At 38.1% G+C, this 24,778-nt stretch overlaps 1 protein-coding gene across 1 annotated transcript in view; it reads right to left on the minus strand.

Annotated features, from left to right (window-relative positions):
• The window catches only part of MACROD2 (mono-ADP ribosylhydrolase 2), a 2,173,194-nt gene extending 2,148,994 nt beyond the window's left edge, over positions 1-24,200 (minus strand). Inside the window, exons 1-2 of the mRNA XM_049774344.1 lie at positions 24,059-24,200; positions 3,598-3,714 (exon numbers count right to left, since the gene is read on the minus strand). Of these exons, the coding sequence (XP_049630301.1) occupies positions 3,598-3,714; positions 24,059-24,104 (163 nt within the window). The 5' untranslated portion in view covers positions 24,105-24,200. The remainder of the gene's footprint in view (positions 1-3,597; positions 3,715-24,058) is intronic.
• Between the last annotated feature and the right edge of the window lie 578 nt (positions 24,201-24,778).

Consider the following 24,778-nt stretch of genomic DNA (forward strand, 5'->3'; position numbering starts at 1 on the left):
TTGTGTTTTAATCGAAATGTTCTTTAACTTACAAGTATTATTATATTATATTAATTATATGTTATGTTATGTTACTATGTTATGTCAGTTCACCTCAATATGTTAATCAATTTTGTCTCTTGAATAAAAAAATTGTATTCTGAAAAAAAAATTTTAATTTTTAAAAAAATTTAAAAAATTAAAAAAAATTTAACTCTGTGACATATCCACTTGATGATATAAAAAGTACTTCTCTTGAATAGGAATCAAATAAACACAAAGAAATTATTTTATAATTGCTTTCTTATGAAATAATAAAGTATTTTGTAATTGCTCAAAAAAAAGAAATACAGTTTCAAATACATTACAATTTCCCCAAGTATTATAATATTCCCAAATATCATGAAGAAAAAATGGTATATACTTAACAGTAAAAGCACATTTAAGCTCATTTGGGGATATAGGATTAAGTACCTAGGTTCTTATTAGAGTTTAATAATACCTGGTTTTGTTCACTGTATCTTTTATTATATGAGTGTGATATTTTAGTGTGTGATATCTCTAGAAACATCTGAGTTTTCTAATGACTCAGTTCAATCCTACAACAACAATGAACATCTAGAACCATAAATAAAGACTCTATACTAGACATTGTCCTATGACCTGTGCAAATGCCACAAGATCTCTAGCTACACAGGCCTGATTTTAGCATCCACAACTGAGTGGAAAGTTCCCTGGCACCATGAAAAGACCTTAGGGTGTACTGGAGCCAGTAGTTATTCACATGGCAGTATGCTTCAAGGGCAAAGAAACCCTGAATCTCTTAGTTCAGTGGTGGGCAACCTTTCTTTTCAACTGAGCCAAATCTCGCCATATTTTAAAACTGAAAATACATAGGATGGTACACTGTTTTTAGTTTCAATAAGTGTTTATTGAGAATATTCTGCATGCAAGTATCCACATAGGTCAGGAGGATACAAATAACAACTAATAAAACAAAAACTTTAGAACGACATTATTTATCAATAACGTTAAATTCCGTAAAATTTTCCTTACAATGTAGAGAAAATTACATCCTGATAATGACTGACAAAGTCACAAACACTAATGTGAACATTGGCCTTGGTTCTGATCAGAGCTGTGTGGAGCCAGCCACCGGGGCTGCACACAGGACTCACACTGACAGAGGCTAGGAGCAGAGTCCTGACTCCTAGAGCAGCCGCCCTGCACACAGAAGAGCAGCATTAAAAAGTGCAAAGAGCCGCACGTGGCTTGCGAGCCACGGCTTGCCAACCACTGTCATAGGTCAAGGGAATTCCCTTTATTAATTTCCCCAACACTTACTGTGCCTATACAAAAAAAAAAAAAAAAAAAGCACAAAACCTTGCCACACCAGCACTCCTTCCTTTGTTTTTTTTTTTTCCTTTTATGTATGTATGTGGTTATTATTTGATTTTGTTGTTGTTGCTGGGTGCTTATTCTTTTTATAGTAGTTACTGGGATTTTGTCATTATTGTTGTTGTTTTTACTGTTGTTTGTTGGGGGGGCTGTTATGTTTTTTGTTTTGTCTTCTTCCAGCAGAACCACACAACTTGATTCATCTTGTTCTGCTTCATAAATTGAGGTAGAAAATAAAAATGAATGGTACCAGACCAAACAGCTGTATAAACGTTGAGTGGAAATAAAAAAATAATCAAACTTAAACACCAAACCCAAAGTCAACAACAGAATCAATACCCTACCTACAACCAGCTATCCACAGAGGGGAACAGTTACACTAGCACTCTGGGGGGCAAAGGAGGGAGATATGGGACACATGCTGGGAAAAGTGGGTGGAAGGAGGACAACTCTGGTGGTGGTAATGGCCCTGATTCATTGTCACTATGTACCTTAAATATTATTGTGAAAGATTTGTTATTCACTTCTGGTCACAATAAAAACTATAAAATAAAATAAAATAAAAGATCATATAAGGGTCTGAAGTGATATCACAGAGGGTAGGGCACTAGCCTTGCAGGCAGTTGACCTGAGTTCAATTCCCAGTATCCCATACGAACCCCATGCACTGCCAGGAGTGATTCCTGAGTGCAGAGCATCACTAGGTATGACCCCAAAACAAAAACAAAACAAAAAGAAACATCAGGTACAATAGCCTTAGAAAAGTAAAGAGCTATTATAGTAACCAGGAAAGAAAAATCACATAAACAAAACACTGGATAAAGAATTATTTACCAGCCATTTTTTAAGAAGAAAAAAAAAAGGATTCTTTTCATTACAAAGAACTACCATCTACCATCTCTTTCAGTGATGTTTTAATTAGAAACAACAAACAACTTGTGTCTACTTTTGATACTAGACAAGCATGTCAGGTATGCATATCTCAACCAATATGTACAAATAACCTCATGAGAACTCAATGTAAAATCACTACCCCAAGTTAACCAAAATCACATACTACAAGCAGATTAAAATCTAAAAGAGGCCACATATTTTCATTCCCAATACTACATGTTTTTCATTAACAGAGAAATAAAAACAAGTTCCAAGCCCACAAGTAAATAAACCTCAGATAAATAATTCCCAAACCCTCAGATAAATAACTCTCAGGTAAAACCCTTTCACAGCACTATAGTGTAATCTGGTTTTCCCTTCCCACAAATTTTGTCCCTAGAAATCCAAATTAAATTTCTTCTTTAAAGCCCACAGGAGTCAGTATGGTTCAATCATCAATCTAAGACCACACTTGTATTTAGTAGTTCCAATATACTTTTCATAAAGTTAGCTTACTTTCTTAGCTATTAAATACCTTGAATTTCACATCCAAATTTATTCAGAAATAGTGTATACATGTTGCCTATAAAACTGTTAGAATGTTTTTTAATTCTTAAATTTTTTTTTTTGGTTTTTTTTTGGGCCACACCCGGTAACGCTCAGGGGTTACTCCTGGCTATGTGCTCAGAAGTTGCTCCTGGCTTGGGGGACCATATGGGACACCGGGGGATCGAACCGCGGTCCGTCCAAGGCTAGCGCAGGCAAGGCAGGCACCTTACCTTTAGCGCCACTGCCCGGCCCCTAATTCTTAAATTTTAACTTCTGCTCTGATGGGTATATTTTCCTCAATCTAGACTCTCAACAAACTACAAAGACTTTGCAAGGAAACTTTACCATATGAGTGCAGAATTGTATCATATCATACAAACACAAGTTTTCAACTAACAATATCTAAAATAAATTTTTTCTTCTGTTACATATAACTGTCTTTCAACTGTGTCCAATCCTTAAAATAACTTGAGGAAATTTGACATAAATGAACAGAATCAAGATTCTAAAGGTCAGCCACAAAAGCAGCAAGTTGCTAAAAGCATGTGATTTACCCAAGTAGAATAGTTTTAACTGTACAAAAGAATCATATTTTAAATGAATTATATAATGTGTAATATTTCAGAAATTATGTTAACATATTAATAATTTTTAAAATCACATCGCTCAAAACAATGAAAAATATCTTAAAGCAAATGTGATATTTTTATTGAATGAGTTACCTATAAAAAATTATGCAAAAGAAGATATAAATAAATTCGAACAGTATCTACCTAAAAAATGTTCTGAAAAACTTACCATCATTTTGGCTCTTGCCCTTCATCTCCTCCTTCCATGACTGGATAGTGTTCAGGGTAACATAATCCCTTGTATATTCTTTGCGTCTCTCCTCTAAGGTCATCTTCAGTAAACGTTCTTGTAAAATAAAAGCAGAATCCCCATTTGCATTTAAAATTTTAAGTTAGAAATTATTTTATAATTTAAATTTAAGCTAACCAAAGAATTGATATGGGCTTGAGCAAAACCAAAATGCACATCTAATGCCTAAAAATTTGAGTGATAAACATGTCAAATTAATTCCTTATTAGAAGAAAACAGAAAGCAACACCTAATAGGGAAGATTTGTGACAAATGAGGAAATGGGCAAGATGTAAAATAACTCCAAGACCAGAGAGCTAGACAGGGGGTAAGGCATTTATTTGTCTTATAAACAGCTAGCCCCATTTCAATCCCCAGTACAGCATATAAGGGCCCACACAGACCATAAGAAGTAATCCCTGAACACAAAGCCAGGAACAAGCTCTAAACATGCACAGGTGTAACCCTAAAAAAAAAAAATCCCAAAAACAAATTTCTATGTAAAATTAAAAAATTGTAAAATAGATAAGTATACATTCTAAAAGCACAAGTCAGTCATCTAGTTAGTTTCTAAAGTTATCAATATTAATAGTATTCTTATAATTTAATATCTTCATATATCAAATGTGATATAAATACTACTTCTGGTTTTATTTACACAAAATGTCTAAGTATATGTCTTAATTATAAGATGCATTTAGAGAACTTAAAAGAAATTTTTCTTGGTTTGGGGGACTATACATGGCAATGCTCAGAGAACCAGGTGGTGCAGAAATCAAACTGAAGGCTCCTAAATACAAAGCAAAAGCTCTAGCACATTGAACTATCTGCCCAGCCCCAAGACTAATATGTTTTTAAACTCATAATACTTGGCTTTCATTTTTAAAAGGCTCATGCAAACAGGTAAAAATATCACTAAAATAATTTCCAAACTAAAAAAGTTGATAGTATTATTCTCAAGTTGCATCTAAAATGTAGTCACAAAGTAGTCATAAAGTCCAGAGGCCTTTCCAAAGTAATAGCATATTCCATTAAAATATAGTCAGATAGGGTCAGAGGGGCAACACAAGTGTTAAAGTACTTGTCTTTTATGCAGTCAATCCTGGTTCAATCCCCAGCAACATTTAGCCGGAGCCATGCCAATAACAAAAATAAAGGGGGGGGCAGGGCAGAGAGATAGCATGGAGGTCAGGCATTTGCCTTTTATGCAGAAGGATGGTGATTCAAATCCCGGCATCCCATATAGTCCTCGAGTCTGCCAGGAGCAATTTCTGAGCAGAGAGCCAGGAGTAACCCCTGAGCGCTGCTGGGTGTGACCCAAAATTTAAAAAAATAAAGAAAGAAAAAGAAAAAGAAAACCTAGTCAGGTATCTCCTTAGAAACTACAGTATATTCTACTAGTTACTATAATACACTAACTCTTCAGAAAAAGCCCTCCAAAACTGTGCATATGTTAGATCATGAAGGATAAAAAAATTTTCCCATGAAGACAAAATAAAGTAATATAAACAAAGAATATTTGAGTATTTTAAAGATGCTCCAAAATATATTATGAGGAGGGAAGTCGTCACAAAATTGAAAAAGCAGCTAGAAACAAGTTGAAATAAAAAAAAATACAGTAATTTTGGTCATCATATTCAAAATGGGCAGCTCCATAGACTGACTCTTTTCTTGGAAGAGATGTAAACCAAACCATGAAAAATCAGGGGTACCCTGGCCACGCAGCAAGAAAGATGACAATCCTGGGAGAAGAGAGCAGGACAAACCCTGCCCTTCCAAAGTCATGCCTGCTGCATCCATCACCCCAAATCACAGCTTTGCCTATGATCCTGCCTCATCACTCCTCTAGAATTCTCTTCAGGGACACCAATCTGACAATACTTTAGGTATGCCGGTATTTGAGCTTATATCACCAGGGCTTTTTTGGAGTAAGAGTGGGCACCCTCCCCCATACCTTCCTTCTTCTGGGAGGCCTGGCAGCTGAAAAAAAGGCACCCAAAAGCTGCAATATCAGTAATAGTGCTTTGAAATCCTAGACAACTTTATTCGTTTGATGCTGTTCTTCCATACGAGCACATCAATTTAGCAGAATGGACAGCTCACCTGAATCTTCTGCCCCTGTATTAGTGACTTCATTGGAGATACAATAATTTTCACTAATTTATTTGCCACTGTACTTTATTTTTTTTAGAGTTTTCTTTATTCTCTTCCTTTTTCTTTATTTTTTCTATTTTTTAATAACTTTGCTACCAATTATCTGGAAACAAATGTACTATGGTCCACTATATCAACTATGTGATGCATTTTCTTTAAATAAAGTAAAAAATGAGTAGCTGAAGCGATAGCACAGCAGTATGGCGTTAGCCTTGCACATGACTGCCGAGGATGGATCTGGGTTCAATCCCCAATCTCCCATGTGGTCCCCCAAACCAGGAGCGATTTCTGAGCACATAGCCAGGCTAACCCCTGAGCGTCACAGGGTGTGGCCCAAAGAAACAAAAACAAAAAAAATTAAAAAAGTAAAAAATGAAAAAGAAAGTATTCAGACAGTGCTTAGTTTTGAGTTCAAGTGCTTAGCTTTGAGCTTTTACCCACAAACTATTTTCACAATTTTGACAGAATTATGCTGATAAAAATGAGATATGAACCAGAAACATTCTCAGTACTCTTCACATTAAAATTAAGTGCAAAAATACCCAAAAAATGCCCAATTTATCCTTACTCTGGTATATAATTTTTTTTACTACCTGGAGCTATTACTAAAAAAATACAAAATATGGGGCCGGAGCTATGGTGGTGCAGTGGTAGAGCATTTGCCTTCCATGCAGCTGACCTAGGACAGACTGCAGTTCAATCTCCCGGCGTCCCATATGGTCACCTCCCCTCAAGCTAGGAGCAATTTCTGAGCACATAGCCAGGAGTAACCCCTGAACATCACTGTCACTGGGTGTGGCCCTCCCAAAAAATACAAAAATTTGTAAACCACAGTGAGCAGCTTAACCTTTATCCTATAATAGATCACTAAGATTCAAAATTGTTCCACATACCTTAAAAGGTATACAAATGACCCACAGAGGGGCCAGATAGTATAGTAGATAAGTTGCTTGCCTTGCATGCAGCTGACCTGAGATGGATTCCCGAAACCATATAATGTTTCCTGAGTCTTACCAGGACTGATCTCTGAATGCAGTCAAGAGTAAGCCCTGACTACCGATATGTGTGGTCCCCAAAATCATCATTATCATCGTCATCCACCACAATAGTGGTTCTTCAACCTTTCTGCACCTGCAGGTCAGCACCTATTTTGTATATTGGTCCATAAACTGACTAAGAGAGAAGTTTTCAACCTTTTTTGTACCTGTATACCTACACCAGTAGTTGAAGATAACTGCACTAGAGTACAAAAAAATTATATTTAACCTAAAGAATTAAAAAAATTATTAAAGTTAATATTATATTTATAAATTGATACTGTTATTCTCAGACTCCATTTCAGCTCATATATTTTTAATAAATGTCTCCACAATGCAAGATTGATAGTTACCTTATTCTCCAATTCTTGTTCAACAGGTTATATAGGACTGTAGCTTAGGTGACTGAATTTAAAGATCATATAGTTTTAAGTGAACTATCCTAAAATTACCATATGAAAATATTCTCAAAAATAAATATCTGAAAGTAACAACACAAACACACGAGAACAAGATCTAGAAAACATTTTTTCACTGAGCTAGAATTTTTCTTAGTCCACATTACACAACAACCAACAAAAATAGAAATGGGCATTTTAGTTATATATACTTAAGTCACATCACTACAATACTCAAGGATCAAGACTACAGAATTTAAGATACCTGTATAGAATGCCAATTAAAATCAAGAATTTAAAACTCAGAAGATTTATCCTAGAGATTTACTGAAATCATAAACTAAAGTTCTAGCCATTCAGGAAATTCAGAGGGAAGTTGAAGGAAAGCAGACTCATTAAAATGTATAAGTGGGGGTAAAAAAATAAAATTTAAAATATCACTAGGGGTAAAGGGTCAGTAAAAGTTCCAACATTATAGAAAGGAGAAAGGTTTTAACTAAGGAAGGAAAATAAGTGTCAACTGATACAGAAAGTCTAGGAAAAATAAAAGTCACTGGTATTACCAAATGGATCAACATCAATGCTAAGAAGTAAAGTGATTCACACAGCTGTCTAGGTTCCAAACCCAAATCCCCAAATCTATGTGATCTTGGATTACCTATCTCTTTATATTATCTCTCTTTAGGGAATTTTTGTTTCCATGGATTTTTGATGCTGCTGTGTTTTGTTTTTCTGAAGCCATACTGGGCAGTGCTCTGGAATCTCTCTTCGCATGAACTGGGGGACCACATAGGGATCTTGGGATGAAACCTGGCCCGAAAATGTGCAAGACAAGTGCTCTACACTTATTTATTTTAAAGTAGGTTGGGAGGTATTATTCCAATGTATAGATGAGACAACTAAGAGTAGATTGATTAATTTATCTAAGTCTTCATCTATAATAAGCAGCAAAATTAAAATTCAAACTCAGTTGGTATTCGGTTCTTGACCCTACAAAAATTAACTCACATGGTTATTTTAAGAATTAAATTATATAGCCATGTAATAAGAATATTGCTGAGCACACAAAAAAAGAACTAAATCTTTATCAGTATAATCATCATTACTACTAAGTAAATAGGAACCTTCATTACATTAAAATATAATTAAGATAGAAGGGGCCAGAGCTCAGAGGGTAGGATATTTGCCTTTCACATGGCCGACCCAAGTTCAATCCACGGTATCCCATTTGGTCAGAGTGACCACTGAGTGCAGAGCCAAGAGTAATTTCTGAGCATGACCGACGTGATCCAAAAAAAAAAGGGCTCGGAGAGATAGCACAGTGGTGTTTGCCTTGCAAGCAGCCGTTCCAGGACCAAAGGTGGTTGGTTCGAATCCTGGTGTCCCATATGGTCCCCTGTGCCTACCAGGAGCTATTTCTGAGCAGACAGCCAGGAGTAACCCCTGAGCACCGCCGGGTGTGGCCCAAAAATAAAAAAAAAATAAAAAAAAATAAACCTAAAATGTAATTAAGATTTAAGGAAGAGAAAGTGTCTCCAAGGTGAAGACCTATAGAAGACTACTTTGGGGTAGAAGAAATTTGAGTTTAAGACAGAAATTAAAATACAAAATAGGAAATAAATAATTGCATAAGATCTCCAAGACCACAAATAATGAGACAGAGCATAAGCATAATCTTAGACACAAAGGAGGAAAGTACTTCCTCTAAGAAAGAAAAAAAATGTAAAGGATAAAAAGAAACTGACAAATGAAACTAGATATAAAAAGTTAAGATTGTTCATGGCATGTTTATTCTCCAAAAGTTAAAAGCCAATGCCATCTGTCTAGTATGAAAGAAGAAAAGGTTCTTGATGTAATTAATGGGTTGCTGTAAGGCAGGGGTCTCAAACTCAATTTACCTGGGGGCCGCAGGTGGCAAAGTCGGAGTGATCCTTGAGTGCAAAGTTAGTAGTAAGCCTTGAACATTGGGGAGTGTGACCAAAACAACTAAAACAAAACAAAACAAAACAAGATTCCTCTAGGGCAGGGCCACAAAATGTTGTATGGAGGGCCGCAAACTGCCCGCGGGCCGCGAGTTTGAGACCCCTGCTCTAAGAGAACAAATACAGTAAGAATAATCACAAATAGAAAGAAAAAAAGGACTAAAAACCACCAACGACTACTAAAAAGTTTCCAATCAATTTTGAGTATCAATTGAATAGTTTGTTTGAAAAATACTAGGAAGGCATATTCCCCTTTCTGCATGATTCACACCAGCCCAGTGCCACACCCTGCACCCTCTAACAGAAACAGAACTGAATTCCACAACTGAATTCAAGTAATAAGATCACCTGAATCGCTCATGTTGTGTCCAGACGATGTAGCGGAAAAATGTTATATTATGGAATGTCTATTATAGAATGAGAACCTGAAAAAAATGGATAAATTCTTGGATTCATAGCCTTCCACAGTTGAATGAAGAGTATGTAGCATATCTAAACAACATCATCACTATGATGAAATTAAAACAGTAATCAAATATCTGCCCAAAAACAAAAGCCCAGGCCCAGATGGATTCACTAATGAATTCTTTCAAACTTTCCAAGAGAACTATTACCAATGCTGGCAAGACTCTTTCATGAAATTGAAAAACCGGGAACACTTCCAAATAGCTTTTATGAAGCCTTCATCACCTAGATACCTAAACCAGACAGAGATGTTACGAAAAAAGAAAATTACAGAACAATATTGCTGATGAGTGCAGATGCAAATATCCTCAACAAAATCTTGGCAAATAGGATTCAATGCCTCATTAAGAAGATCATCCACTACAATCAAATAGGTTTCATCCCAGGAATGCAAGGATGGTTTAACATCCGTAAATCTATCAACATAATACACAACATCAACAAGAAAAATAAAAATCACATGATCATATCAATAGATGCAGAGAAAGCATTTGATAAGATCCAACACCAATTCTTAGTCAAAACTCTCAGCAAGATGGGAATGAAAGGAACCTTTCTCAATATAGTTAAGGCCATCTATCACAAGCCAGTGGCAAATATTATCCTCAATGGAGAAAAACTAAAAGCCTTCCCTCTAAATTCTGGTACAAGACAAGGCTGTCCTCTCTCACCACCCTATTCAACATAGCACTGGAAGTATTTGCGTAGCTATCAGGCAAGAAAAATATATCAAGGGAATCCAGATAGGAAAGGAAGAAGTCAAGCTCTCGCTGTCTGCAGATGACATGATACTCTACTTAGAAATCCTAAAGACTCTACCAAAAAGCTTCTAGAAACAACAGACTCATATAGCAAGGTGGCAGGATACAAAATTAACACACAAAAATCAATGGCCTTTCTATACACCAATAGTAATAAGGAAGAAATGGACATTAAGAAAACAACCCCATTCACAATAGTGCCACACAAACTCAAATATCTTGGAATCAACTTGACTAAAAATGTGAAGGACCTATACAAAGAGAACTATAAAACTCTGCTCCAAGAAATAAGAGAAAACACGCAGAAATGGAAACACATACCCTGCTCATGGATTGGCAGGATTAACATCATCGAAATGGCAATACTCCCCAAGGCATTATACAGATTTAATGTGATCCCTCTAAAGATACCCATGACATTCTTCAAAGAAGTGGATCAGGCACTTTTGAATTTTGTTTGGAACAATAAACACCCTAGAATAGCTAGGGAAAAACAATATGGGAGGAATTACTTTCCCCAACTTTAAACTTTACTACAAAGCAATAGTTATCAAAACAGCATGGTACTGGATAAAAGACAGGCCCTAGATCAGTGGAATAAACTTGAATACTCAGAAAATGTTCCCCAGACATACAATCACCTAATTTTTGATAAAGGAGCAAGAAATCCTAAATGGAGCAAAGAAAGCCTTTTCAACAAGTGGTGTTGGCACAACTGGCTAGCCACTTGCAAAAAATTGAATTTAGACCCCTAGACCCCAGTTAACATCATGTACGAAGGTAAAATTCAAATGGATTAAAGACCTCGATATCAGACCCAAAACCATAAGATATATAGAACAACACATAGGCAAAACACTCCAGGACATAGAGACTACAGGCATCTTCAAAGAGGAAACTGCACTCTCCAAGCAAGTGAAAGCAGAGATTAACAGATGGGAATATATTAAGCTGAGAAGCCTCTGCACCTCAAAGGAAATAGCGCAAAAGATACAAGAGCCACCATTGAGTGGGAGAAACTATTCACCCAATACCCATCAGATAAGGGGCTAATCTCTAAAATATACAAGCCACTGACAGAACTTTACAAGAAAAAAACATCTAATCCCATCAAAAAATGGGGAGAAGAAATGGACAGACACTTTGACAAAGAAGAAATACAAATGGCCAAAAGACACATGAAAAAATGCTCCACATCACTAATCATCAGGGAGATGCAAATCAAAACAACTATGAGGTAGCACCTCACACCACAGAGGATGGCACACATCAAAAAGAATGACAACAAGCAGTGTTGGCGGGGATGTGGAGAGAAAGGAACTCTTACCCACTGCTGGTTGGAATGCCGTCTAGTTCAACCTTTATGGAAAGCAATATGGAGATTTCTCCAAAAACTGGAAATCGAGCTCCCATACAACCCAGCTATACCACTCCTAGGAATATACCCTAGGAACACAAAAATACAATACAAAAATCCCTTCCTTACACCTATATTCATTGCAGCACTATTTACCATAGCAAGACTCTGGAAACAACCAAGATGCCCTTCAACAGAGGAATGGCTAAAGAAACTGTGGTACATATCCACAATGGAATGTTATGCAGCTGTCAGGAGAGATGAAGTCATAAAATTTTCCTATACATGGATGTACATGGCATCTATTATGCTGAGTGAAATAAGTCAGAGAGAGAGAAAAATGCAGAATGGTCTCACTCATCTATGGGTTTTAAGAAAAATGAAAGACATTCTTGCAATAATAATTTTCAGACACAAAAGAGAGAAGGGCTGGAAGTTACAGCTCACCTCAGGAAGCTCACCACAAACAGGGATGAGTTTAGTTAGAGAAATAACTACATTTGGAACTATCCTAATAATGAGAATGTATGAGGGAAATAGAAAGCCTATCTAGAGTACAGGTGGGGGTTGGGTGGGGAGGAGGGAGATTTGGGACATTGGTGATGGGAATGTTGCACTGGTGATGGGTGGTGTTCTTTACATGACTGAAACCCAAACATAATCATGTATGTAATCAAGGTGTTTAAATAAAATATAAAAATAAATAAATAAATAAATTTTTAAAAAAATGTAGGATTAGGCCGAAGTCCCCTACACCCACCCCACCACTGGAAAACATCATTCTCTGCCCAGACCTGCCATCTTCCTAACAGAGAAATGGCCAACTCCACTACCAATCTCCATAAAAAAATTTTTTTTAAATAATTATAGATGTTGATACTACCCATGCAGTCTGGACCAGACAGCATCCTCTGTGGCATTCTTAGAAGGTATGGTGGTAGAATCCCCTTCCTGTATTAACCGCAGCAGCCCTAACCATACCCTACCTTCGACGGCAAACTTATGACATGCATGTCAGCAGTGATATGCCAAGGCCTTGCAGTTGGTACGCTGGAAGGGGTCTGCAATTAAGATATGCAGCACGGCGGGAGTCGAGTGTGCCAGTGTCTGCTTCACAGCTCACCTGGCAACAGGGCCAGACTGGCCATTAGGTGAACCGGGCATTGTGCGGCAGTTTGGGCACTCGGGCTCAAAAAGGTTAGCCATCACTGCGGCACCCTCAGACAGAAATGGCACAGTCCTCAACACTTAACTTTATAAACTGCTGAGCCAACAAATTTGTTTTAAATCTAAAAATCCTGTACCTAAAAGTTTTATACAAGAGTCATCCCAGTAGGATCACAGGAAATTAATGGAAAAAGTTATAGTAATCTACCAAACTCAGTGAGCCTACATAGTAACACAGAAGACTCTGTCTTCTGTAGCAGGAGTTCTCAAACTTTTTAAACAGGGAGTCAGTTCACTGTCCCTCAAACTGTTGGAGGGCTGGACTATACTTAAAAAAACAACAACAACAACAACAACTATGAAGTGGCCTTTGAACCATGGTTTAAAGACCCTTGCCCAAGAATGAGAGGAAGAATTGAGAAACAAAGAGAAGGAAGAGATTCAAAGAGTGTGGTGCATATTCCACACATAGTCATTTGCTAAGGACAGGCGGTGGAAGCAAAAACACTGGGCAGACTGGATAAATGTCCTTGGGAGGCTGTGTGTGGCCTGCAGGCTCCAGTTTGAGGAACCCTGTTCTATAGCATCAACCACAACCCAGTAAATTATTAGACACTGACTTTATTAACACAAGGGAAAGATTTAACGATTATTATAATGACCCTTGTTAATCTAAGTTTTGATCATTCCATTTGCCTTTGTCTTGTGACAATTTTTTTCATGAGGACTTAAAAAATTTAATTACTTTAATTAAAGACCAGAGTTATAAAGTTGTTCATAATACAGCTGTTATTTTTACAGTCACAAATATTGTTCATAATTATCAGCCATACGATGTAAAAACACCTTCACCAGTGCACATTTCTTCTACCAATGTCCCCAGATTCCACCCGACCTTCCCCTATAAATCTAAAGCATCTCTCTCTCTCCCTCTAATTCACTTGCTCACTTGTTTGATTTCCCTGTCACATATTTTTTTATCCTTTTTGACACTGATTTTTTTAATGTTGCTATTGAAGAGGTATCTTGCATATCACTTTATCTTCTTTCAACACAAAATTCTTATGCAGACTCATCATTTCCCACTACCATTATGTGACAAACAATATGAAGGAAATTTGTGCCTGCTACAGTGGTGGGAAATTGGGAGCACTGATGAAGAGAAAGTCATACTGCTAGGGTATTGTCTGAACATTTAATGCCTGAAATGATGGAGTTATGAACAACTTGGTAAATCACAATGTGAAATTAATAAAAAATAAAGAAAATTTGTCAATTTAAAATAGCTGACTCAGGGGCCAGAGTGATAGCACAATGGTAAGGTGTTTGCCTTGCACACAGCCAACACAGGATGGAACTGGTTCGAGTCCCGGCATCCCATATGGTCCTCCGAGCTTGCCCGGAGCAAATTCTGAGCGCCGCTGGGTGTGACCCAAACAAAAATAAACAAATGAAATAGCTGACTCAGAAAAAAGAATCTAATATGTTAACAGAATCTTAAATAATCTAACATATTAAAAGAATCCAACATGAAAACAAACTATCAGATTTATGTTCAGTTTCAAAATATGGTTCTATTCTTATATAGACAGCTAATAAATAACTATATAAAATACAAAAAATAGTTTGAAATAATTTGTAGTTTAGATGAGTCACAGAACAAATGATTTCATTTAAAATATTTCAAAGCAAGATAAATAAGACAATAAAAAAATATACCCCACATACATACGTGGTCAGCTCATATTTGACAAATGAGCTGAGAGGACTAAATTGGAGTAAAACCTATTCAACAAATGGTTCTGGGAAAAATGGATAGACACATAAAAATATTAATACTGGATCTGTATCTCATACCTTACATAAAAATCAAAAGTGAATCACAGACCTGAGATAAAGCCAGTATACATAAAGTACAATGAGGAAAATAGAGACAGCTTCAAGGGTGTGTTCAATGATTGGATATACTGGCATTGGCAACAACAACAAAATAGGTCTACATAAAATTAAAAGTTTCTACATGGCAAAAAAAGAAAAAACAGGCTAAAACTAAAAGAGCTAACTGAATGGGAGAAAATATTGCATTTAGTGCATCAGATAAGTTAAAACAATATCACCAAAGACATAAATAGCAACAGTAATTCATCAGTCTTCAATAACACTAGAATGTATAATAAGCATAAAGAAATGATAAAATAGTTGGAAACCCCAAAACAGTCCTAAAAGTCAGAAATGACAGAAATGAAGAACACAGTAGATTATATTAAAAAGCCAAGAGATGCTCTAAACAGCAGAGTAACAGAAGCTAAGAAGCTCCAAAATGAAGAGGAACCTGCTAGGAAAAAGCAGAAAGTGAAAATTAGTCTAAAAAGAAAGGAACAGTATACCAGGGAACTATGGATGAGTTTAAAAGAACAATAAGAGAATTACTATAATCCTTGAAATAAAGGAAGACATGATCATATAATGAAAAAACAATAGCTAAAGAATCATTTATAAGAATTTTCCAAAATTGAGGATTCTAGGCACAAAAATTCAGGAAGTCTGAAGGGCCCAAGTGAAAATATACCCAATTAAGAAAACTTCATGACAAACTGTACTCAGAATGACAAATTCAAAAAATAATCTTGAAAACAGCAGGATCAAAAAAGGAACTCAAATACAAAAGAAAGCCCTTCAGATGTATAGATGTATCAACTGAGACTTTGCAAATCAAAAGAAGAGAGAAGGATAAAGTACAAAAACTCAATGAAATGAATACATTGCCAAGGATAATTTGTCCAGCTATATTATAATTCATCTTTGAAGGAATGATTCAGAGTGGAAAGGCAACTTAGGGAATTCATAGTCATGAAACCGTTTTTAAAGAACCATTATCAGTGCCACATACTCATCATGTGGCACTGATGATTATGTCACTCACTGATTGTACATGTTATCTTTTACTAGATTGATAGGTTAAAAACATGCCAATTAATCATAACAAACTAACTTTTATTGATTTTCTGATAATTTTATTTAGCACTCGTTAAATGTTACTGAACCAAGTAATATAAAATAAAGTTGTTATATGCTGGCAAAGGGGGCATTTGAGGGTTGAAAGGGAACCTAGCGATATTGGAGGAAAAGGGGCATTGGTGGCGGAATAGGTGTTAGAAAATTGTATGCTTGAAACAACTCTATTACGAACAACTCTGTAAATCACACTGTCTCAATCAACATTCCTATATATGTGTATGAATATATATATATATATATATACACACACGTATATAAGTAAATTTAAAATAATAAAATAAAATAAATTTGCAGCTTTTAAAAAATGTGTGTGTATTTCAAGAAGTAAAAAAGAACATAAGAAAATAGAAACACAACCCAGCTCATGGATTGGAAACATTAGTACCATCAAAATAGCAATACTCCCTGAAGCATTGCTCAGATTCAATACAATTCCTATAAGGATACCCATGACATTTTTCAAAGAAATAGATCAAACATTCCTGAAAGTCATATGGGACAGTAAAATAACCAGCCCTATAATTTCTCCCCTAAAAAGAATACTAAAGAAATCCTTGGGGGGAAAACATAAAAAAGCATCATTTTCCCCTAATTCAAACTGTTGAACAAGAAAACAATAAGAAAAAAATGGAAAAACCAGTCAGTTACATGCAAATAATTAACCCAGACCGCTTTCACAAATGTCAAATCAAAATAAATTAAAGACCCTAGGATCAGACCAAAATCCTTAAGATACATAGAGGAAAATGTAAGCAGAACTCTTCATGACATTGATGTTAAAGGCATCTTCAAGGATGAAACATCACTGACCAAGCAAGTGGAAGCAAAGATAAACATATGGGACAACATTAAATTAAGAAGCTTCTGCACCTCAAAGGAAATAAAGACCCAATAAATACAGCCCATAGAATGGGTTTTACTCAATACTCATCTGATGAAGGGCTTTACCAAAGATATATAAGGCACTGGTAGAACTTTACAAGAAAAAAACATCCAATCATACCCCAGAGATTGGCACACATCAAAAAGAATGAGAACAAGCAGTGTTGGCGGGGATGTGGAGAGAAAGGAACTCTTATCCACTGCTGGTGGGAATGCCATCTAGTTCAACCTTTATGGAAAGCGATATGGAGATTCCTCCAAAAACTGGAAATCGAGCTCCCATACAACCCAGCTATACCACTCCTAGGAATATACCCTAGGAACACAAAAATACAATACAAAAATCCCTTCCTTACACCTATATTCATTGCAGCACTATTTACCATAGCAAGACTCTGGAAACAACCAAGATACCTTTCAACAGATGAATGGCTAAAGAAACTGTGGTACATATACACAATGGAATATTATGCAACTGTCAGGAGAGATGAAGTCATGAAATTTTCCTATACATGGATGTACATGGGATCTATTATGCTGAGTGAAATAAGTCAAAGAGAGAGAGAAAGACGCAGAATGGTCTCACTCATCTATGGGTTTTAAGAAAAATGAAAGACATTCTTGCAATAACAACTTTCAGACACGAAAGGAAAAGAGCTGGAAGTAACAGCTCACCTCATGAAGCTCACCACAAACAGGGATGAGTTTATTTAGAGAAATAACTACGTTTTGAACTATCCTAATAATGAAAATGTACGAGGGAAATAGAAAGCCTGTCTAGAGTACAGACGGGGGTTGGGTGGAGAGGAGGGAGATTTGGGACATTGGTGATGGGAATGTGCACTGGTGATGGGTGGTGTTCTTTACATGACTGAAACCCAATCATGTATGTAATAAAGTGTTTAAATAAAAAAAGTGAGGAGCATAGATGAGCAGAACCTTCTTTAAGGATGAAATACAAAAGGCCAAAAGTCAGATGAAAAAATGCTCTGCATCACTACTCAGGGAGATACAAATCAAAACAATAAGATATTCATCACCTAACAGTATGATGCAACCAGGAGATGTGTCATCCTTTGCCCTAAGCAAAAACCAAAATCGCTATCTACAGAAGACTGACTTTGACAAACATGGTCTGGACAGAACCTATCCAGGGATAATGAGGAAGTTCCTAGCCTAGGCCTAACCTAGGATTTGTACAAAAACCAAGATCTCTAACCCCAAAGGTCTGATTTTGACAACTGCGACTGAGCTGAACTTTTGGAACTATGCTGAAAGACTATATCTAGGCTCTATCCTAGGATCTGAGCAAAAACCAAGACCACGAATTACAGAGACTTATTACAACAGTGATAGAACAGAACTCCTAGAACCCTACAGAAAAACTCTCTCCTAGCCTTCACCCTATTACTTACATAAATGACATGATCTCCTGCTACAGAGGCAGGATGTCGTCACCTCCATCTGAGTGGAAAGTTTTCTAGCTCTATAAAGACCTTGGGGTGTGTAAATGAGTGAGTATGAAGCCTGTAGTTGTTCCCATGGCAGTATGCTTCAAGGACAGAGAAACCCTGTATCTCTTAGGACAAGGGAATTCTAGTTCTAATTTTCCCAATATTTACCGTGCCTATGCAAAATTAAAAAAAAAAGAAGAAAAAGAAGAAGAAACACAACCCTTTTTTCCATAGCTGATGGTTTTAGTTTTTGGTTTATTCTTTTTTTATTCTTTTTGTAATTTTGTTGTTACTCCCTTATTGTTTTTGTTTTTGTTTTGTTTTTCTATCATTTCTTCTTTTTCCCTTCCTTCTTCTAAATGGTTATTTATAACACCTAGACAGACTCCTCCTAGTTCTTCTCTTTTTTGTTTGCCTTTTTTTTACACACACACACACACACACACACACACACACTCATGGTACCAAGGCCAGACAGTTGTATATTCATTTGGTGGAAATAAAAAATGATCAGACTTGAATACCAAACTAAAGTTAATGACAACAGAATCGATACCCAATCTACAACAAGCTGTACAAGTGGGAAACAGTTCCATTAGCATTACAGGGGGTAAAGAAGGAAGATGTGGGATGTATACTAGGAACAGGGGTGGAGGGAGGACAACACTGGTGGTGGGAATGCCCCTCATTCACTGTCACTATGTGCCTTAAATATTACTGTGAAAGATTTGTGATTCACTTTTACCACAATAAAAAATTTTTAAAAATGAGATATTAACTCACACTGTTGAGACTGGCACACATCAAAAAGAACAAGAACCACCAGGTTGCTAGAATGGATGTATGAAGAAGGAACTCTCATTCACTACTAGTAGGAATGTCAACTGGTCCAGCCTTTCTGGAAAACAATATGGACAATGCTATAAAACATTGGAATTGAACTTCCATGCAAGCTAAGCACTACACATATTAGAATTAAAAGGGCTCAAAAACAAAATGAAAAAAAAAATGAACCCTATGTTCCTTGCAGCACTATCCATGATAGCTAAAACAGAAACAATCCAAGTGTCAAAGTATAGATGACTGATAAACCATGGTACATAATAATAATTAAATATTATTCAGCCATAAAAAAAGTTAGTCATGCAATTTACTGCTTCATGATTCCTAGAAAGTATCATGGTGAGTGAAGTAAGTCAGATGGAAACTGACAAAGAATTGGTTATTATATATAAATATTTATATATTATATTATTATAATTATTATATCCCTTACATAAGGAATATAAAGAAATATAATAGGATAAAATATCTTAGGACAATAAAAACAAAGAACATGAGATGTGATATTTAGTATAAAACGTGCCACTGAGGGAGGTAGCGGATAGAACAAGATGCCTATATCAGAGGTATGCAACCAACCAGGAGGAGGTGGTGGTGCTGAAGTGTGTTATATATGAAACCCTATCAATGACAGTAAATCAAAGTGCAAAAACTTATCAAAACTAAAAAACTAGGGGCAAGAGCAGTGGCGCAAGCGGTAACACATCTGCCTTGCCCACGCTAGTCTAGGACTAACCTCGGTTCAATCTCCCAGTGTCCCATATGGTTCCCCAAGCCGGGAGCAATTTCTGTATGCATAGCCAGGAGTAACCCCTGAACATCACCAGGTGTGGCCCAAAAGGGGGAAAAAAAAAACGACTCCTACAAATGCATACGCCAGATCCATAAACTCACTCTTTTCTTGTGAAAAGATGTAAACCAAACCTTAAAAAAAAAAATCAGGGGTATACCAACCATGCAGTTGAGGATGGTAATCATAGGAGGAGAGGATGGACCAACCCCCCCACCCTGCTGCATCTATCACCCAAAAATGCTGCTTTGCCTATGGGTCCTCCTTCATCATTCCTCTACAATTCTCCGCAGACATCTCTGACCAAATTCCACATATGACATATATTTAGCTAATATCCCTAAGTCTTTTTTTGAAGTTAGAAGAAGGTACCCTCCCGGCATTCTCCTACTCGTGGGAGACTGGACAGCTGAAAACATGCCCCAGAAAGGTCATAGTATCAATAATAGTACTCTGAATTCCTGAACAACTTCATTTGTTTGATGCTGTCATTCCCATAGGAACATACCAATTGGATGCCAATGTATAGCTGAGGTCACTTATATTCAGAAACAAAAGAAATAATATAAAGGCTAACTAACAACAAGATCTTACTAAGTCTTCTGCCAATATCATGGGTTTTTTTTTTCTTTTTTGGTTTTTGTGCCACACCCAGAGGCACTCAGGAGTTATTTCTGGCTCTGCACACAAAAATAACTCCTGGCAGGCTCGGAGGTCCATATGAGATGCCAGGGATTGAATTCAAGTCTGTTCTGGGTCTTCTGCTTGCAAGGCAAACACCCTATCACTGTGCTATCAAAGACCTCACTGGAGATAAAATAATTTTCACAAATTTGCTTGTCACTGTATTGTTTTTTAATAAATATCTTTATTTATGCACCAGGATTACAAGCATGTTTGTAGATGGGTTATAGTAATAAAATTAAAAAAAAAAGAACACCCCCCCCCTTCACCAGTGCAACGTTCCCACCACCAATGCCCTCTTTTTTAAATTTTCTTTCTTTTCTTCCTTTTTCTTCTATTTTTTAAATAACTTTGCTATCACTTACCTGGAAACAAATATACTATGGCCAACTATGTCAACTATCTGATGCATTTTCTTTAGATAAAGGAAAATTTAAAAAAAAATAGTGCATGTTCTTTAAAGTAAATTTAAAAATAAAATCAAACTTAAAAAAGCACCTCTAAGGAGGAGACTGGTAGTGAATCAAAGGTAAATGAGATGGGGGGTGGCCAATGGTGGAAGAAAGTGAACACTGGTGAAGGACTAGAGTTGAAATATTTTATGCCTGAAAACCCAATCATGAGTAACTTTGTAATTTCAAGTTGACAAAAAGTTTTAATGAATAAATTTATTAAATGGAGACTGGTGTAGGAGTGGGAAAAACCTAGGAACCCTGTAGAGAGAAGAAAACACTAGTGGTGTGACTGGTGCTGGAACACAGTATGTCTAAAACCCAACTGTAAATAACTTTGCAAATATTGATACTTTGATATTTTCATAGAAATAAAGATATAACTTAAGTTTTAGTTCTCAAAATGATAATACACAATTAGTGCTTCTGCAATTACGGCATAAAACATTAGTTATCCTTACTAAGAATATCTAGCTGTTCAAATGATATACACTGAGAGCTATAAACACATAATTTTCTTTCAAAAATTACAAAAAAATTTACACAAAAATTTTCCTAAAAGTGGGGCCAGAGTGATAGCGCAGTGGTAGGGCGTTTGACTTGCATGCAACTGACCCAGGACCGACCTCTGTTCAATCCCCCGTTGTCCCATATCCCCTACCCCAAGCCAGGAGCAATTTTTGAGCGCATAGCCAGGAGTAACCTCTGAGCATCACCGGGTGTGGCCCAAAAACAAAAATAAACAAAAATAAAAAACGAATTTTCCTAAAAGAGTGCTTTACCTTTGAAATCATTTCTTTCCTGTGAACCAAGAAAATAGTCAGACACACTTCTTAGATGGTATACTGAGCTAAAGTACTTATAGAATGCCCTGAGATTTCAATTAAGTGGACAAGACTTCCTTTAGATTTCATTAATAGTTCCAAAACATACATTATTCTATCCAGAAGAATAAAAATGGTAAAAAGCATCATGCATACCATCAGCTTCTAAAATGCTACCCGTACTAGAAACCTTAGTTTCTTCTTGATGGAATATGTTTAAATATTCCAAAAGTAGATATCCTGATAAAATATTAAGACATACATTAAACTCTTCCTTCATGATAATGTTTGTCTTTAACATAGAACTGTTTGGATGAGAAAATTTCGTTTTGTTATGCGTCTTCTTTGTGCATTTTTTCATAGATATTTTAATGTTCATTAACTAATATTTTTCCCATTTGAAGCAAAAGAAAAAACTGAAAATTCTGAAATATCTTATCACTGACCAAAATGTAAGGAGTCATTATGTAGCTTTAAACTTTACATTTAATGACAAAAAAATAATTTCAATAATTTAATCAAAATGGCCCATGGTTTCCACTAATTTTGTATTAGTATCATTAATACAAAGCTCACGTCGCAACACTATCAAAAAAGGTATAAATAGTGTCAATGATAAGGGAGAATCCTTATTAAAAGGGTGCTGAAATGAAAGTAACTACTACAAAATTAAAATTATTTGACACTATTCCATACAATCAGTTTACTTCTTTCAACAGTATTTGTTTCACAAACCTGGAATTTTCGGATTTCTGACGTACGTGTGTGTATATATCGCCATCATGATGAAAACCTAATTAAAGACAGACAACCTCATCTTTCAGTATTTTAAAGACCATTTTAAGCAGCTTCTTCTAGTACGCTATTAAATCGGCCCAAGCAGCTAACTGAAACATTCTCCCCATTCCTTACCTAACATAGCGTCTGAAACAGACCATGTAGAAAGAATTCCTTTCCCACCCTTCCACCTTCCCTCCATCTGTCCACAATTTTAAGTTCAATTATGATAGGTGCTTGCATGAAAAAAAAAAATCTACAGGTTTTAAAGCACCAAGAAATCAACTTTTAGTCTGATTCCCTCCCACCCACCCCCCTTGCACCGTTCTAGGAAACTGGGACACTATAGAGATGTGCACCATCCTCACGGGAACTGACTCTGGGTTAAGAGGTTTTGCTCAGGTTAGCAGGGTGACAACCCTCGATCTTTGGGGCTACATTTTTGTAAGAGGCTAAAGAATTTTGAAAACGGTAAGGGACAAGGGATGAGAACGCCCTCCAGGATTCAAGGTTCACCTGAGCATATTATCAGTACTGGGGACGGGGTTGGGGGCAAGGATGGGGGGGGGGGGGAGAGAGAGAGAGAGAGAGAGAGAGAGAGAGAGAGAGAGAGAGAGAGAGAGAGAGAGAGAGAGAGAGAGAGAGAGAGAGAGAGAGAGAGAGAGAGAATAGAATGCTCACACTGTGTTTTACAAGATTCAGTATCACTGTCAACTCCCTTGACAGGAACACACACACACACACACACACACACACACACAGAAGTCCCCCCCCAAAACACACACACACACACACACACACACACACAGGAGGTTGTGAGTGAGGAGAATGAGCAGGTTCTTTCCCAGCGAGTGGCATCACTCTCACTGTTGGAACAACTTCAGACTCAGAGTGATGGAATACAGGGGGAGAGAGGGAGAGAGAGAGAATGGCTGGGCCACACTCCCCTGCAAGCAAAAGAAAAAAGAAAAAAAGAATGCAAACAAAAATCTAGCCTCCGGGAAGAGACGCGAGGAGTTGGGCACTTCCCGGAGGAGTTGCAGGTGGCAAGTGTCAAATTTGGCCGAGGAGCCCGAGCAAGGTGAGGGGAGTGCGGGCAGCAGCGGGAGGACGTGGCGGGACGACCTGGCGGGGGCCCCCGCTGGGATCCTGGAGCGGGCGACGCGGGCGACCCGGGGATGCGCGTGGCGGGGACGGGGTCGGCGGGCCGGGCCCCTGGGCGCGCGCGTGTGGACTCCGCGAGCGGCTCCGAGGGCGGCGGGCGGGCGGGAGGCGAGGCGAAGCCGACGGCACAGCACACCTCGCGCTGACTGACTGACTCCCCCCGGGGGCCCCCCGGATGCGAAGGGCCGTTACCTTTCTCCTCTCTCCACACCTTTTTCTTCTTGTGGCTGGGGTACATGCTGCCGTGGGGGTGGCTGGCTCGGAGCTGCAAGTTCCCCAGGCTCACGGGAAACGGGGCGTGTGCGTGTGTCTGTGTGTGTCTGTGCGCTGTGTGCGAGTGTCAGAGGGAAAAGTGACGGGCGGACGGGCGGACGGACGGACGGGGCTGCGCGTCCCACGGGTCGCCACACACGCCGCCTTGACTCCTCCCCGTGCCCGCGCCCGGCTCCAGCTCCAGGCTCCGGCTCCGGCTCCGGCTCCGGCCCCGGCGCCCGCCCCGCCTCAGTGTGCCGCGGCCGCCGCCTCAACAGCAGCGCCTCCGAGATGCCCAGCAACTAGGTCACGCCTCGCCTCGCGCTAACCTCACACCCGCCAGGCCCCGCCTCCCCACAGCCCAGGCCGCCGCCCCATTGGCTACGCCGCCCGTCGCTCTTCCGCTCGGCGACCGCGGCCAGCCCGGAGTTGGGCGCCAGAGCGCACGCGCAGGCGCAGGCTCCGGCGGGACGCCGAGGACGTTGGGGAGCTGTTGGGGAGGGAGGGTGGAGCCAGGGTTCTGGGATGGGGATGGAGAGGCGGGAAGGGCGGGGCGCGGGGCAGGCTGCGGGGCGGGGCTTGTGCTCAAAGGGCGGGGCTTACGGATCCAAGAATGGAAGGTGGGGCCTAAAGGACCAAGTGAACCAAGTTGGGCTTGGG

Source organism: Suncus etruscus, chromosome 6 (genome assembly GCF_024139225.1).
Source record: "Suncus etruscus isolate mSunEtr1 chromosome 6, mSunEtr1.pri.cur, whole genome shotgun sequence".
Taxonomy (NCBI): Eukaryota; Metazoa; Chordata; class Mammalia; order Eulipotyphla; family Soricidae; genus Suncus; species Suncus etruscus.